Genomic DNA, 16710 nt, shown 5'->3' with positions numbered 1-16710 from the left:
GCTGCGGCACTGTCCCGGGAGTCCCAGAGCAACAGAGGTAGGTACACTCGTGGATGTAAACAAGGTGCTGTCAGGCCACACCTGCACGCAGCTGGCGGTCTTGGCAGTAGCCAGAGCACAGAGACGGGCGGATGCACGTGGGGCCTTATTTTATGCTCTGTCTCATCTTCTCGGCCCCGTGGTCTCAGCAGCCAACGACGCTGCTTTCATAGATCCTCTAGGAAAAGGACTGCAAAGCACTGGTTTTCGAATTCTATCTCCACTTACTAGGTGGAATCCTTCTATAAAGAATTTTCCATCATCATGCATTTGATTACTTCGGTGGTTCCATTTTGTTACTTTGGATATCACTAGGGCATCACTTCATTATTCTGAAGACTCATAAATAAATACGGGAGAGGCTGAATCAGGCACTTGTCCTGGCTTTATTGTACCATGATGAGGTCATCTTAGTACTAGAATTATGAACTTGGGATTAAAAATATAAACACATAAGCAGATTTTTCATGCTCAATTTGTCTCATGTTCAGCTGGTCTCATGTTCAAACTTAAAAAAACCGCATTAGACTCCGAAAACATTCCTGAACCTGGGACATCCTGTCCTGGGGACCAACTCGTACAATTACTGCCCCAGACTAGCACCTACTTTGAAAATAAGTTCTGCTTCTGCTTAGTTGAAAATGGAGCTCGGAGACCACTATGTCAGCCTTACTGGTCCTCGCTGGTGCTGGGCTATGATTATTCCAGGCCTTTTTAGTTGGACAGAGCCAGGAACCATTTCTTCTTTAGAAAGAAACATCATTTAAGGTTTCTTACTGAAATTTAAGATTACTGGGTTCTAACAAGATTACCTAATTTCTGTTTTCTTACCCTGAAATATACTTTTAATAATGGTGAAAACATCAAGATAGTTTTTTGAAAACTACGAAACCATGAAACCATAAAACCATACTCAGTAGCCTGAGGGCTCTGTGTCCTTAGTGTAGGGGCCACTGACAACCCAGACTCAAAACACTGTGATTGAGTCACTTGAAATAATCACTGTTGTGCTACATGAAGTCCACAGACGTCCTGTTCCCCTTCAGGCAATCAGTTTCACTAGTTTTTGGTTTAACCTTCGATTGTTTTTTCGAAATGTTAAGTACGCACGTATGCACGCTTGTGTCCACCGGCCCTTTCTCACCCTCAAGGCAACAGCAGAAAGTCCTCCTCCTTTCCAAGGGGCCATTCTGGAGAGGACCGTGTTTCAGCACACGGAGGTCTTCCCTCGGTCGTTGACGCTTCGAGAGCTGCACGGCACCGCCCGGCACACCCCTGTCTACTCGGCGAGTCCCCATCGGCGAACACTCGGTTGACTCCAGTCCGTTAAGAATCAGGCCCGCGGAGACAACGTGCACTCAATACCGGCAAATTCAAAAACGGGAGTCATCGCTGTCCAGCTATCGACCCTCCTGCTTCTTGAATTTCCACTTCCGCAGCTGTAAGACAAGGCGGTTTTTAACATGACTTCTACATCTGAGTTAAATCAAACATTAATTTGAAAAGTATTTCCATAAATGTTAACAGTAACTGAAAAATGGGTTTAAAGCGGGTGAAAACACGTGCTCACTACCATATGGGTCATTTGTATTTAAGGAAGAAATTCCTATCTCGAGAGCCAGTGACAAACCAGAACGTATCCACAGAAAGACCAGGATGGTGAAATTTCCAGAAACGATCTCAGGTGACACAGCTGAATTCAATTAAATATTTATTGAACAAATGCAGAATAAATGAAGGGGGGGGGGTGTTAGCCTGAAGACACACGAAACACCTCCAAACAGTCAGAGGCCATCGCACAAAAACCGAGAGACTCGTTCAGTATTTCTCCAAGAGGCGGAACTCGAAGCGAAGGACGGGTGCAAGCATCCGGTGGCTGCAGGGTGCTGGCGGCACAAAGCGGATCACTCGTCGTGAGAACGTCTTTGCCAGGACCACGCCTCTCGCCCTACGCTCCCCTTCCCGAGAAAGGACTACGACGGCTCGCGCTCCTGAAGGTCTCCGATAGTCGCGTTTTCACGGTGAGCCCTCCAGCGCGGGCAGCGGGTGTGCTGACACCCCCAGGAGCTCACGCTCTGCTGGCTGAGGACACGGCCTTTCCTCCTCCGCCACGCGTCAGCACTCGGGGTGTGGTCCTCGGGGCTGGGGAGAAGGGGAGCACGTCCTCTGACGGGGGGGGGGGGGGGGGGGGGGGGGGCTCGGGACCCCCGGCCGCTCCTCAGCTCCCACGCGCGTCGCTGTTAAGTGTCAACCCTCGCTGCGGACGGGGCTGTGCCGCGTGCCGCGCAGGGACAAACGGCTGATAGGCGCCGTCCCACGGGAAGCCGGGCGGCCGGGTTTCAGGAGTCACCAGGAAATATAAACTGCGTAATACTGACGGGCTTCATCCAAATTGTCAAATGTTACAAAACAAGAATCGTTTCAACAACTATTCAGCATAATGTTTAAGGACAAAATATATAATATATACTTTATATATGTATTTTATCACATACTCCGCAAGGAATGCCGAGGTGCTAATCCAGCCAATAGGTTGAAAATAAAAATTTTACATTTCTCTATTTGTCAGTATACAGGATTCTGGAGGTGGATCTTGAACTCAGAATGACGCATCAGTTTTCGAGGAAAGCCACGTAGTCGGTCAGTCTGGCTAACTGCTGCTCGTTGGGGATGGGCGGGACTGGGGCGGGCTCTGCGCATGCGAAGGAGAAAGAGAGAGAGACAGACGGTCAGACACCCGAGGAACAGTGCCTTGGCCCCACCACCCACGGCTCCAACGGAAACTTTGTTAGTGATTTCGGACATTTTTGAAAAATAAGCCAAGAAGTCTCACGTCTCAGGGGTGGTTCTGCTAAACTGGGAGTAAAGGCACGTGTGGCTTTGTTGAACTTCCCATGTTAACATGCAACATCTCTCTTTTTCTTTATAAAATTTTTTAACATTTATTATTGAGAGACAGAGAGACACAGAGTGTGGGCAGGGGAGGGGCAGAGAGAGGGGGAGACACAGAATCTGAAGCAGGCTCCAGGCTCCGAACTGTCAGCACAGAGCCCGACGTGGGGCTCAAACTCACAAACCGTGACATTATGACCTGAGCCAAAGTCGGTCACCCAACTGACTGAGCCACCCAGGTGCCCCGCCACATCTCTCTTAAGAGAACACAGCTCTTCTTGGAAAGACACCCGCCCATGTGACACGAAATCTGGTGAATAATTACCAAGGGCTCACTGTGTGCCAGGCACTGCTCTAGAATATTCGGCTGTCAGTGAACAAAAAAAGCCCCACAAAGAACCCCATCGTCAAGGAGTTTAGTGCCAGCTTTTAAGTTAGCGCACGCCAGCCTAGGGATGACGTCCGAGTAAGCGCTCGGGAGGAGCCCTACCACGGCTTCCCTACGTGACATCAAGGAGGCGCTGTGGCCGGGTCAGGAGGTGCCACGGCCTCAACGTCAGCCACACAGGAGAACCCACCTGGTCTCGCTTGTAACCAGATACGTTATTATAAATAGCAAGTGCAGAATTTAATCTCTTCCTTTACAAGGTTAGAGCTAAGAAAAACAGATACATACGACAAAAAGAAACAACGAAACACGTTTTAAATGAGCATAAAAGATACATACCTGATAGGGGAATAAACCGGTTGAAGGAAACATCCAGGGCCCCTGCAACTAAAAGTAACAACTGAATTTACACAAGGTGTCGGCAAGAACTTTCACACAGAACACGTCATTTTTAATGCATGCGACGGCACTTACGGCCATTTAAGACTTCTCTAACAGAGTTAACAATTATGCTCTATTCGATCACCCACGTCTTTTTTATTATGGCGGTTTCTCCAGCATCCAGACTCGCTGGGACCATGTCTCACCACTTCCTGCACCTTCACGGGGCAGAACCCACCCAAATTTGAGTAATTCTTTACGGTCAGGTCAACAATGTCTAAACAACAGGAATTCAGAGCAGGTGGAAGGAACTTTGGGTTGAAGTAGAAGGCTGTATGGATGTGGGCATGAAGGCCGGCTCGAAAGACGTGGGAGAAAAGGCCAGTCCTGCTAAGCACAAGAGAGACCTCCGAGCAGGAATGAGCACGGCTCACTTCGGAAGAAGACCGCGGGACTGCAACTCAGATGGGGACCGCGAGGCCAGGTCAAATAACTTAAGCCTTAGAAAGCCAAAGAGCTTAATTTCGTGAACACTGAAGCCACTGAAAGTCTTGTATCCGAGAAGAGTTTACATGTCTACAGTACAAGGAGAAAATATTTCTTAAATATTTTTAAATATTTTTTAAAAAAAGCAACAGTTCTGATATTAAGGATAAACACTGAAGTAGCCTATCCTGGGTCGCTTGGTCAGTTAAGCGTTCGACTTCGGCTCAGGTCATGATCTCATAGTTCACGAGTTTGAGGCCCGTGTCGGGCTCTGTGCTGATGACTTGGAGCCTGGAGCCTGCTTCCGATTCTGTGTCCCCCACCCCCCCCGCCCCTCCCCCACTTGTGCGCTCTCTCCCCCTCAAAAATAAACCTTAAAAAAAAATTAAAAGAAAAAGAAAGAAATGGCCCCATAAATAAAAGGATGGGAGATTAACGTAGTGAAAATTAAGTTGTAATAAGGATTATAAAAAGCCCATATAAAATAGTCTTTTATACAAGAAATACACTTTCAAAAATTCAGGTAAAACGAGGTGTCTTTAAGATCCTTTCTGCCACAAGCGTCTGTCAGTCTGTATCTGTACTGGTCCCGGGTCACTTCCACCTTGTCGGTCCAGAACTTTCCATCACATTACCCAAACCCAGTACCAAAGACCCCGGCGCAGTTTCACGAGCTGCACCCACGGATGCGGAGCCCCACCTACCTGGCTTTTTGGGCATAACCATCCTTGTGGTGGAGTCGGCTTGCCATCCTTGTTCTAATATACCTAGAAACACGCATTTAACACACAGATGAAGAAATGACCACGAGACCCCTGCAATTTCACATCGAAGATCCACCCTCTGTCTGTGACGCTGCTCGTACGGAAGGTCTGACCAGTGCACTTTACCCCGTAATGTGTATTTCTGCTAGCAAAGTGTGGGAGGGCCAACGTTCTCCGGTCAGCTTATTTTTCCAATATTTCTAAACCTGTATCCAACCTCATTTTACTCCGTCAGACCGACACACCCTTAACAGATGACCCATCTTCCGTAAAGTGTGTGTTCCCGCATGAACCTAGTCAGCGTGACTAAACGCAGACCTGAGGGGGACAGACAGGACGGCCTGCCATCCCTGCACCGATAACAAAGACGTCGCCAACGACGGAAACAACAGCGCACACGCGGTGCTGGCCAGAGGGCACCGCTCCATGGGGGTCACTGCAGGCAATCACCGCATCACTCTCCACAGGGGGACCAGGGCCGCCCTTAACTGACGTGGAAAATGAAGTCTGAATTCCACCGACGCGTCCCAGCCCACACGGTTAGCAGGGGGCTGGAAGGAGGGTACCCGGACTCACACTCAGGCAGTCACTTAAGATCTGGGCTCTGGGGTATGTATGTTCTTTATTATGTGATAAGCTACGGATCAATTTCAAGAAGTCGAAACAAACATTTGTGAGTAAGTAACAGTATGATTTGCCACAACAGCTCTCATCAAGCTGCCTCCTATGTGACTCCAATTGTGGCAGGCCTTGGAAATTTAGGAACAAGCTGTGGACTCAACGGAGTTTCTGTTTGGGTCGGAGACTCAAAAATGTCAATCACGGGAAAACAATGCTACGGGCCGTGTACAACACTCTACAGCGATCCACCGAGGGGAGGAGCCGGTCTGGGGATGACCTGGGGAATGAAAATGCAAAAGCACGTCTGGGGGCCGGAAGGGAGGGGAGGTACCGGTGAGAGACAGCGAGGAGGGGTTTCCAAATGTGTGTTGGGAGGGCAATTAAAATTATCTTCGTAAAAAAATACATATATCAACATGTTGACTTTCAGAGGAAAAGAGATAATTTAAAGAAATTACAGAGTTTAAGCTCAGAATTCCTAACATAATGCTACTCTCCCGGCATACTTAAGCAACTTTACTTTCTTACATCCCGTGAACGTTTCCCACCGCTCGAGAGAACCGATGTGATCTGAGCGGATGCGGGGCTGTGTCGGGCGCCTTCCTCCTCACCCTCGGACAGCGTCTTCCAGTAACTCTGTTCCCACCCGTCCCCTCCCCCCACCCCCCCACGCTCGGCGCACAGTGGCTGCGAGCTTCCCTTCCTGGGCATCAGCCTGGGAGGACACACCACCAGTTCACAGGCCCACCGTTAACTCAGGTTTTGATCGAAACTCTTAGAACTAAAAGCAGAAAACATTCGGGGATCCAGCCCTGGGAACCAGGGTAAAAAGTGGCCACGGGGACATCCAAGAGGCCCCCAGCAAGAGCTAGAACGGCCACGTGCAAGGACAGCGCACCTCACCGACACCGCCAAATGCCCACTTCCGACAACGGCAACGTTCTCCTTCGCAGAGCTCGCGTTCTCGGTGACACTAACTACCTCTGGCAAAAAGTGCTTTGAAAGTGAGCAGGAACACGAAATCTCTCATCCACACCCGGAAATCCAAAAAGCTCTGCAGACTAAAACGTTGTTTCTTTAACTCATCAGGTGGTGACAGCGGCCGCGTAAAATGGGTCCACACACAACCGCACGACCTCCCCTCATGGCCACGTGGACACTCACGCCGAGCCAGTGCAGGGCTCCTGGGGGCGGGGCTGCAGGCCGCCTCCTGCCCGAGGCCCCGCTGTGGCTGTGGGACCCTGCGGGTTCCAGATCCCCTTCCCAGAGGACAAACACCACCTACGTCTCAAAAGCACACCTGCCCTAGTAACTTACACTTTCGCTTTTGCTGAAAGTAACCAGCAAGCCCCATACCTTTCACGGCCTCTTCCACCGGGAGCCCCACAAAGGCTGCAAAGTCGTCGGCGATGATGGAGGTGTAGGCTTGAGAGACCAGGGCGAAGGCTCTTCTCCGTGTGGCATCTACGGCGGGGGTGGAGGGCGACACAACACACTGAACCAAGAGAACTGGCTTTTTTGGTAATTAAGTTACGTCACTGTCCTTGTCCAACTTTATCAGCAAGACTACATCAACGCAAAGGTTTCTACGCTTATAGATCCACGTGCCTGGCGTGTAAGACGCGCTCAGGTATTGCCGAATAAACAAATCATCTTCTTGTGCTTCCTCTTAGACAGCAAATCTCTCTCAGAGGACAATAAAAATGACCCAGGAGGAAAAAGTTAATAAATAGAAGACCCAAACTCCAAGAAAACTTCATTTAAATATGTTTATGTACTCGGTATACAATTTTTTTGAACCTCTTTTAATCCCACTTAAAAATTTAAGACTGGAATGAATGGGGCAGAAATTATCTACTTCAGTAATTAGCTGTCCTTTCTTAGGAGGGTCTCTGTTACAGGATCACACCTAGGAATTTCAGACAAACCGTATAACTACAGCACTCTTCTGTTCAAAAGAAAACCACAGGCCCCAAACGCCACGCCAACAAACTGGGACTTAATACCTGACTCGGCTTCAATCTCCGCTAGAAATAATCCTAACCGGTAAGTCAGGGATTTTCTGATGGGCGAGGGAGAGTTAATCTGCCACAGGGACCCTCTCCATCCCTGCTCTACCCTTAAGGGAAGATGGCCTGACGGAAACAATCCTTTTTCTTTTGCTAACACCTTCCCTGCCCCAAGTTCCTTCCTACCATTGTGTACGGAGCCCTCCGAGTCCCCTCTACTTGCTAGATGGAATGTGGCCCGACACGGCCTGCTTAGAAATGCCAGTTAGGTCTGCAGGTTTGCTCAGTTGAAGTTTTGTCCTTTGACACTTCCTAACTTTCAAGTCCGCTCTAAACTCTTGACTTAATTTGGGCTCAGATCCTAGGGTCCAGTCCTGAATGGCTGAGCCTAACAGGGGGGCCGCCAACAATTCCAGCGACAGCCCCCCTGCCGCCCCCCTGGAGGTGACGGGTGGGACCTCCCCAGGCTTCAATTCCCACATTCCATGTCTCAGAAATGAGGCAGAGAAGAGTGGACGGTTGGTTGCAGGTTAGGAGGTGCGGTCCGGCCAGCCTGGCTTCCACCCACGGCTGCCTCGGCGACGCAAGGGCTCCCCCACCTGGCGGTCAGCGTGCGGCCAAATACTCTGCGTGTTACTGTCCACATTCAGCAGGCAGGGGCGTACGTTCCTCACGGCCCCACGACACAGCGACATCCTCTCCGTTCCTGGGACATCGCCCGACGACTGCACCAAGCTGCTCAGACACCCCTTCCACTTCGCCCCCCGGCTCCCAGACGAGCCTCACACCTCTCTCGTCTCGGCCTTTGGGTTCATGCTGTCACGTGGTTTCCGCTCGGACTCCTAGGTCTGTTTACAAACTCTGCCTGCAGCGCTCGGGTTCACGGCCATCTCTGCTCTTCTCTAAATGCACAGCACTGCTCACCCCACCCGTCCGCGCTCCCATCACCTCAATGATGCCCTAGCTCCCTACAGGAGGAGGGCTGCCGTTCTTCTCTTTCCACCCGCCCCCGGAGTGCCCACCCTCTCTAAGGGAGCGCTAAGTACACGCCTGTTGACTCTGCCACCGGGACCCAGGCTGGGCCCCGTTCTCTCGTACCTCTTAAAAACCGCCGACACCCAGCGCGCTCCTGCACCTCTCACTGAGCCTGACATCCTCTCCGCTCCCCTGAGCCCGTGCGTGCTCCTCCGCCGGCACCTTCGGCCCGCTCCTTCCTTCCTCCTACCGGCCGGCTCTGCACCTGACCGCACGTCGGGCTTGAACCCGCGTCAGAGATGGGGGATCTTTCCCTATTGAAGCCCACAGGCACTCAATAAAAGAGAGCTGCCACAAGCAACAACAGAAAGGGAAATCCAAGTGTCCACCAGAAATTATACCCGCCTGGTAAACAGACAGACCATGTTTTAAAAATATTAACTTCAGTTCAAGCCCCGGGGTCAGATGCTTAGAACTGAGCGGAGAAAGATGGGGAGGAGAACAAGAATGGTGTGGGAGAGAGCCGGAGAGGAGAGAAACTGAGGCAGGCCTGGCAAAGGGGAGGGCAGCACAGAGGGCGCGGGCTGGCAGAGGAAGCGAAAAGCCAGGCGGGGTCCCACAGGGCCGGTCAGAGGCCACACACCTCGGGCTGCTTTCACCCAGGGCCATTCCACTCGTCACCGTGCCACCCTTAAGACCTGGGCGGGCATTAGAACCACGTGAGAAGGTGGAATATAAACGGAGCCAGCACCTAATGTCTGCGGCCGTTCAGCACGGGCGGAAGCCCTGGGGAGACGCTGACAGAGCGCTCATCCTGTCGTGTGGACGGCACCTACAAGTGTGCGTTATCTACCCCCACCCGCCAACAGCTAGCGCTGGACACGGAGAGAGGCTGGGCTAGCGGTCCCGCACTTTCTAATCCACCTCTGCCCTTCCATTCCGGGGGGCTGGACACCACGGCCCAGGGGACCCGCACGGCCTGCTCGCGGATGGGTCACGGGTCCGGTGAATGCGTGTCCTCCGCGCCCTCCCGGCCTCGCTCTGGCGGAGCCACAGCTCCCGGGGGCAGCCCCTTTCCTGCGGCTCCAGGGGTGTGGGTCCCTCGCTCTCTCCCTCTGGGGCCCGTGGAGGAAGGGCCCACAGGGAGCCCCTGGGTGCTTCACCGGCCGCTGGTTGCCATTAAAAAACTAGAAGGCCAGCTCCTTCACTAGCCTGTCTTTAGTTAAATGCTTTTCAACCTTCTAAGACTGTGACTAACCCAGAACAGAAAAGGGAGAGATTGGAGAAAGTCACTGTTCCTAGAACAATCCAGAAAACAGAAAGTTTGTAACACATTAAAATGCAAAATATTAAATTTAGCAGTAATTCAAATCTGTGAAGAGACTTCCTTCACCAGGCTGCATTTTATGAAGGCAAATCCAGTACTGTTCGTGAACCTGGGGATTTGTAAAATTCTTAGGATAGGTCCAAAAATATTGCGGGTGAACACAAGACTGCTTATCCGTGTTAAGTAAGTATACTTAGGTGCTTATACATATTAATTCACTTACGACCCCCCAAGGCAAGTACTATTTACGATCCCGCTTTACAAATGAGAAAAATGAGGTACTGAGGGGTCACTCGAGTGACGGCACTGAGACCTGAACTCCAGAACTAGGGCTCCGGACTCCAAACCCCCCCCCACCCCACGTTCTGCTACACAGCCTCGCAGGGGCCTGCCGGACGCCTTCAAGGCCTACTTAATGCAGTGGGCCGGGGGCAGAGGCGGCACCGGGAAGAAACACCGTACACCCACCGCAGGCAAAGGGGGGATGTCTGCCTGACGCAACAGGAGAGCCGAGCCCTGGTCCCGCCAAGGAACCCACCGCAGACCGTGGGGACACGGCACGCGGCCTGGGCCCTCACACCGCGGCCCTAAGACTGAGCCAGATCCTCCGAGAAAGTCCACCGCCACACCGAGGCCTCCTCTGGACTCACACGAAGAAGCTGAGGCGGTTTCCCTGTGGGAGCATCCGAACCTGCCCCTGCTGTCCCCGGGCGACCTCGTACCGCACGCCTCCCTCCCACCTGCGGGCCTGCGGTCCTGCTCACTTCCTTCATATTTAAAGGAAGCGCCTCCTGTGCTATCCCTGACCTTGTTCTGTTTTACGCTGATGCGGCTTCGCCTTTCCAAGAGAAATCAGGTCCGTCTCAGAAGCAACCTTCACCTCCTGCTCCCCTGAGAAGGTGCTATCCCTTGACAGAGGGATGAGCAGTTGGTTATTCAAAAACCCCTGCTCGCTGACTCCTCCAGAGAAGGAAGGCAGGGAGCGGAGGCAGGTGTTACCTACAGAAACCAGGTAACCGCATTAAGAGAGCGCTGTATGAATTTGTAAGAGCGAACCAGCAAGACTGGGATAGACGGTCAGGTGCCCGGGGTGGGAGAACAGACAGGCAGGGTCAAGTTGCATCGTAGGATCAGTGCCATGTCACACGGACTTGTAATCTTTCAAAGCAATGGAAAACCATTTGAGCATCTATGTACTGAACTGAATTACAAACCCAGAAGCTGAAGACAAACCCTACCAAAGGCTGAGGTCGACAACCTCCCAAGCATCGTCTCCACTTTCAAACACCTGGGGTTTAAGACCTTAACCACCCCACAGCTTGGGCTTCGTAGAGTCTTCTAAGATTTCATTTTAGTAGCAAAAATCTTCCTACTGACAAGAGCACTTTCAATTTAGAATTAAATTAAAGAGACAGTGAGCGAATCCCTTGGCCACCGATAGAATTTCAAGCAAGACTAAATGAAGACACGTGGTTACAGCAAATCCTTCCAAAAGAATTTTGAAAGCTGCCCCACTCACCTAGCAGAAAGTAACTTTTTTTTTCTTTTTAAATTAGATCTATTTTTTTAAAAAAAAACTGACTTACTTCAACATTACAGCACTTAGAGAACAGGCCTAATTTAATTTTTAAGCACAAAGAAACACTACCTCTAAGTGCTTCCATGATCGGCTGGACCGTCTCAGACCACTGGTGTGCGTTGATGGTCGAATAGATCCCAGGGAAATCTCTCTGCCAGATTCTTTGTCCTACTGACCAAATTCCCCCAAGTTCAGAGTTCGCCTGCAATAAATATTACTGCCTTTGAGAATATGCAGTCTGCAGATTTACCAGCAACGGTATCTTAAAACATAATTCAACATTTCTTTTAAGAGGTATAATGATTTCTTCAGCCCAACCACCGTCAAAAAGGATTTTAAATGCTGTGGACAATAAGGTAAAATCTATCTGTGTGGTTTATACAAATTTTTATTATAATAGAAAATTAAAACCTGAAATAATCTAAAAATACTTCAGAACTAAGTCTGGTAATTAATTTTCTTACACATCATTTTCAAAAGCATATTGGTTACCTCATATATACACATACATAATATACATGATAGAGCATATTCATATACGTGTGCATGTAAAATATACATACGTATTTTTTGGATATAAGTATAACAAAATGGCTAATAATAAAGACTGCCAATCTAAGATGCCATACACTGTAGCCTCTCCCAGGACAGAATTCTCACTAACATCACTGAAACTATGAGTGTCATTTATAATTACTTAATTACTTAAGTACCAATCTTAATAGAATGTCTGGAGAAGAAAAAGAGGGTAGAAACACTAAAATGAATTTCTGCTGAATATCAATAATGAATAAAAGAATTCGGGTGAATTCTTGGTCATATTCTGTGACTGTTTAAAAAACTCAATTCACATTTATGCTGGAAACAGTGAATCCCATGAAGTTAAAAATGTATTTCATTTCACTTTGGAAGAAACTTTTAAGAGGCGACTTCCTCTAATCTCCCATCGAAACTAAGAAATCTAAAATGCTAACTAGCAAAAGATTTCAATGCTGTGAAAATCATGTTTAGAATATTCTTGTCAACAACACCAATTTCAAAGAAATACCATCACGGGAAACTGCATAAATCAGTTACAAAAGGGAAAAAAAAAATCCAAACCAAACCTTTATCTAAAATGTCTCAGCTGTTTGCCAGGCAAAGTGACACTTATAAGAAGTGTCTCAATAAATGTGATCAGAAGCTAAGTACAGGTTTCTATACCATCCAAGGGAAATTAAAATTTCTGATTAGAGGACTTTGTAGATCTGTTCTTAAACTTTAATACCAGTTTAGTAACTACTCCTGTGAACCACACAGGAAAGAAAACAGAAACCTTAAAAACTTTAAAAGGTTGCCATTTAAACGAATGTTACCACATTCAAATAGCAGCATATACTAAAGAATACTTACCGATTTTATAGCAGGTGGTATCCTTTTCCAAAGATATCTTGCATTATTCCTAATTTACATCCCCCCAAGAAAGAACAAAAAGAATGATCTCAATAAATGTTCAATATTCTAGATCTCACTGCAAACACACAGAAATAGACTTAAAAGTACTCCGTATTAGATAGAATGAAACTGACTTTTATATAAATTTGTCCAGGGGAAGGAAGAGCAGCTTTCCAGGCAAAAAAAGAAATGAAATATTTTTACCAAAGTAACATTCTGCCATTTTCGGTGCATTTTTTATGAACGATCTGGGTCTCAAATTAAGGCAACGGGCACCAAACACATGAACACTTAAGTAGATAAGGTATACACACATAAAAATAAACAAGTATCTATACTTTCAAGGCTCTGGAACGTCCTGACAACGAACACGGTGCACGGTGCTCCCCACGAGCCCTCCTCTCACCAGTGGGCACAGAGCCACCAACACTTCGAGGTGGTTTTTAAGAGTGTGGAAACCTGAACCACAACACAGGTATGATGACAGGATTACAATGCGAAACCGACAGTTACACAGTGTATGGGTCATAGAAATCTCAGGTGAGTTTTCTAAGAGATACGAAACCAGCTTTAATAGAATTTAAAACAACACTTAAATAGAAATCATCAACGGCTCGTAGCACCAGAAGGGACTCCTTCTGTATTCTATGCTTTCCGACTTTCCTTCGATAAACATGAATTAAGAATAAGGAAAAAAGGACACCTTTCAAGAAACCTCTTGGCTTTCTCAATCTTCCCTTTTGGTTTCTCTTGGTCTATGGGTGACGTGCAAAATGAAGTAAACAGAGATCTTAAGAAAGTTTTATTAAAGATGAAAAAGGACAACAGAATTAAAGGAATTTACAGACACTGTAGTTTCTCATAACAAATTAGAATGTTTTTTAGAGAATATATGTATTTTTTTTTAACTTTTTTTTTGAGAGAGAGAGAGAGAGAGAGAGAGAGCGAGCATGAGCCAGGGTGGGGCAGAGAGAGAGAGAGTGGGAGACACGGAATCGGAAGCAGGCTCCAGGCTCCGAGCTGTCAGCACCGAGCCCGATGCGGGGCTTGAACCTATGAGTCGTGAGATCATGGCCTGAGCTGAAGTCAGACACACAATCGACTGAACCACCCAGGTGCTGAGAATATATGTACTTGTAAAACAAGTAAATTTTAAAACAACTTGGCCTAATCATTGTTTAAATCATGATTCGTTATATGAAATAAGTGTATTAAGTAATACAATTAAAGATAAAGCTCCTTGCGCATTATGTTTTAATGATGCTTCTTCAATGCAAGAATAATTTCTGTAAATCCTGGGGATGCGGCTGCTCTTAGCTTCAGGTAGAAGGTACTTACATGTCATTATGGAGCAGATATAAAGCCAAGAGCTGACCATACACTGGGGGTGTAGCAATTCCTCCAGGAGCCTAAAAGGCCAAAAATGGAAAACCTTATTTACACTTACACTTTTTTTAAAAAAGTATTTTATTAACAGTAACCTAAAAAGTAAGCCTATTTTTTGATACTTAGTACTACAGACGTAGAAAGAGCTTTAGAGAAGGTACGGAACACTAAAAACCACAGTGTTAGGTTTAGATCTGCCATCAGCTGTGATTTATCTCCTTCTGAGCCTCTGTGTTTCAAACGGGATCCCTTTCCCAGTTCTCAAATTCTTATATGGTGTTACTCTTAAAAGAAACAAACGTTTCCAATTCCAAGAGAACCCTAAAGCACTAGGATTCCACCACCCATTGTATCAAACACGTTGAACGGCTACGTGATGAGTGATAACAACAAAAAAAATCACAGCTGAGCTACAAAGACATTCCTCTCTGCCTTCAAATTTAATGCATTCAGCAAACACATATTAAGTGTCTACTAGTGAGCTGCTGCTTCTGGCTGTTGTATCCTTTGGTTAACTTTTTATTCTAATGTGATACATGCTTTTTCAGTGCCGGGGGGCGGGGGGGGGGAGCTCAATGAACTTTAACATCTGCATGACCGAACTTCCAACAATCCTACCGAAGGCAGAACAGTCAACTTAGGAGATAACGTTATGAGACTAAGGGCTTTCTGAGTTAATAAAACGTTACTTCTTCTTTGGTCTGTGTATGCTTGCACAAATGTCTTTAATGAAATCCACACTCCCTCGCCTCCCCCCACCCGGGGAGGAAAGATGCCTGGTCCCGTTCACACAAGAAGCATCCTGAAGGATGTCAGGAGCGAAGATGCACAGGGTTCACGGGCTCACTAGCTGAAGACGCACAACCACAAGCTCCGGGCGCGTTCGGGGAGACGGGGGCCCGTTCGGGGAGACGCAGCCTTCGGAGCAGGCCCCGGCGTCCCGAGCTCCCCAAGCGCGGCTCCCACGCCCGCCGCGAGCCCCGCGGGCCCCGTTACCCTGGAGACCGGCACCGCCCCGGGGCCGCGGAACACCCCGCGGCTTCTCCCAGCGCGACGCGACCGGCTACCTCGAGCTCCTGGTTCTCGCACTGATCCAGCAACTTTTTGAAACTAAAGGCACTGTCCGCCATCACCGCCACTGGCATCTTCCCGGCAGGTCCCGCCGCGGCACCTTCCCGAAAGCAGACCCCAGACAGTCCCTCGGGCCGTCGCGCCCGCGATGACGTACCGAGCCGCCGACGCCGCCGAGCGCCCAGGCGCAGGTGCGCCGTCGGTTCCGGCGCGTCGTCGGCCGCCGCTGCGGCGGGGCAGGCTCGCCGCCGCTCTGGCCGGCGCTCTCGCTGCTCTGGAGGACCGGCCCGGCCTCGCGCGAAGCCGCTGCCCGAGCGCGCGGCCAGACCGGGAAGGGAGGGGTGCGCGCAGGTTCGGGGACCGCTCGGCGTCCCCGCGGGGCGGCCTGACGCGCATGCGTCCTTCGAGGCGCCAGCCGCGCCTGGGGATTCCGGGCAGGAAGGCCGATCGGGCGGCCCCTCCGGGTGCGGGGGGTGCTCGGCTGCGGGGCTCTCGCCCCTCCTGCACCCCCAGACTCGCGTGCGCTGAAACCGGTCCGGTGTGGGCTTCTGCCCAGGACCCGGCGTGGCCGGGCCGCTCACCGGGCGTGGAGGTCTGGCCCCGGAGGTCCGGCCCCAGACCGCCGCCGCCGCCGCCGCCTCGGGTGTCCTTCAGTGTCCCTCGCCAGCGGACGCGCTCGTGTGCAGTTTTCATTGGCCTACACGTCCTGGTGCCCTTCGCGAGACCACCTCGGAAGAGGCTCGCGTTGGTGTCCTGCCGTAGGGTTGTTTGCACAATTTGTGGGCCCAGAGCAAACTGAAAATGCAGGACCCTTGTTCAAAAAATGGGGTGGGGGGAGGGAAGTGCCATTTAGGGTAATACAAGGTAAAGCTTTTTCCTTTGCAGTGTATCTCACCTCTCCAGAGTGCTTTTTGCTATTTAACATAATTCGAAGTAAATAAAAGTTAAAAATATAAATTATTAGCATGAATCTTACCACCCATCTTTATATTGCGCGCTGCCGCTTTTAAATTCAGGTGTACATGGGGCGCCTGGGTGGCTCGGTGGGTTAAGCGTCGGACTTCCACTCAGGTCATGATCTCACGGTCCGTGAGTTCGAACCCCGCATCGGGCTCTGTGCTGACAGCTCAGGGCGTGGAGCCTGTTTCCGATTCTGTGTTTCCCTCTCTCTCTGCCCCTCCCCTGTTCATGCTCTGTCTCTGTCTCAAAAATAAATAAACAACAACAACAAAAAAACTTTTAAATTCAGATGTACGTGCATTTAACCCCTGTGTGGCATGACAGAAATCGCACAATCCGTATTTCATAGCTCATACATTTTCAGCACATTTACGTGATCACACGCACGTAATACGAGT

General features: G+C 49.4%; 1 protein-coding gene across 4 annotated transcripts; it reads right to left on the bottom strand.

Moving 5' to 3' along the window:
- Positions 1-1733: 1733 nt before the first annotated feature.
- COPS8 (COP9 signalosome subunit 8) lies at positions 1734-15534 on the bottom strand. 4 transcript variants are annotated; one of them, XM_042995774.1, is made up of 8 exons: positions 15349-15532; positions 14234-14304; positions 12854-12902; positions 11531-11663; positions 6928-7035; positions 4891-4953; positions 3659-3706; positions 1734-2731 (listed from the first exon to the last, which is right to left on the bottom strand). In XM_042995774.1, exons 1-8 carry the CDS (start codon positions 15424-15426, stop codon positions 2652-2654), a joined length of 630 nt encoding a protein of 209 aa, XP_042851708.1. In that variant the 5' UTR covers positions 15427-15532; the 3' UTR covers positions 1734-2651. The 4 variants fall into 4 exon arrangements, with proteins under 4 accessions (XP_042851708.1, XP_042851711.1, XP_007083061.2 ...); XM_042995777.1 differs by lacking the exon at positions 15349-15532 and adding an exon at positions 15112-15262; XM_007082999.3 differs by lacking the exon at positions 15349-15532 and adding an exon at positions 15074-15097.
- Between the last annotated feature and the right edge of the window lie 1176 nt (positions 15535-16710).

This window comes from Panthera tigris, chromosome C1 (genome assembly GCF_018350195.1).
Source record: "Panthera tigris isolate Pti1 chromosome C1, P.tigris_Pti1_mat1.1, whole genome shotgun sequence".
Taxonomy (NCBI): domain Eukaryota; kingdom Metazoa; phylum Chordata; class Mammalia; order Carnivora; family Felidae; genus Panthera; species Panthera tigris.
Note: the sequence above shows the minus strand (reverse complement) of the source record. Positions and strands in the feature narration are given on the sequence as shown.

Excerpts from the sequence above, each read along its gene's own strand:
- COPS8 (XM_042995774.1), bottom strand. The coding sequence starts at position 15,426 with ATGCCAGTGGCGGTGATGGCGGACAGTGCCTTTAGTTTCAAAAAGTTG. Across the intron at positions 14,305-15,348 it reads GCGAGAACCAGGAGCTCGAG|GCTCCTGGAGGAATTGCTAC; the intron begins GTAGCCGGTCGC and ends TTGGCCTTTTAG. Across the intron at positions 12,903-14,233 it reads TATCTGCTCCATAATGACAT|GAATAATGCAAGATATCTTT; the intron begins GTAAGTACCTTC and ends GATGTAAATTAG.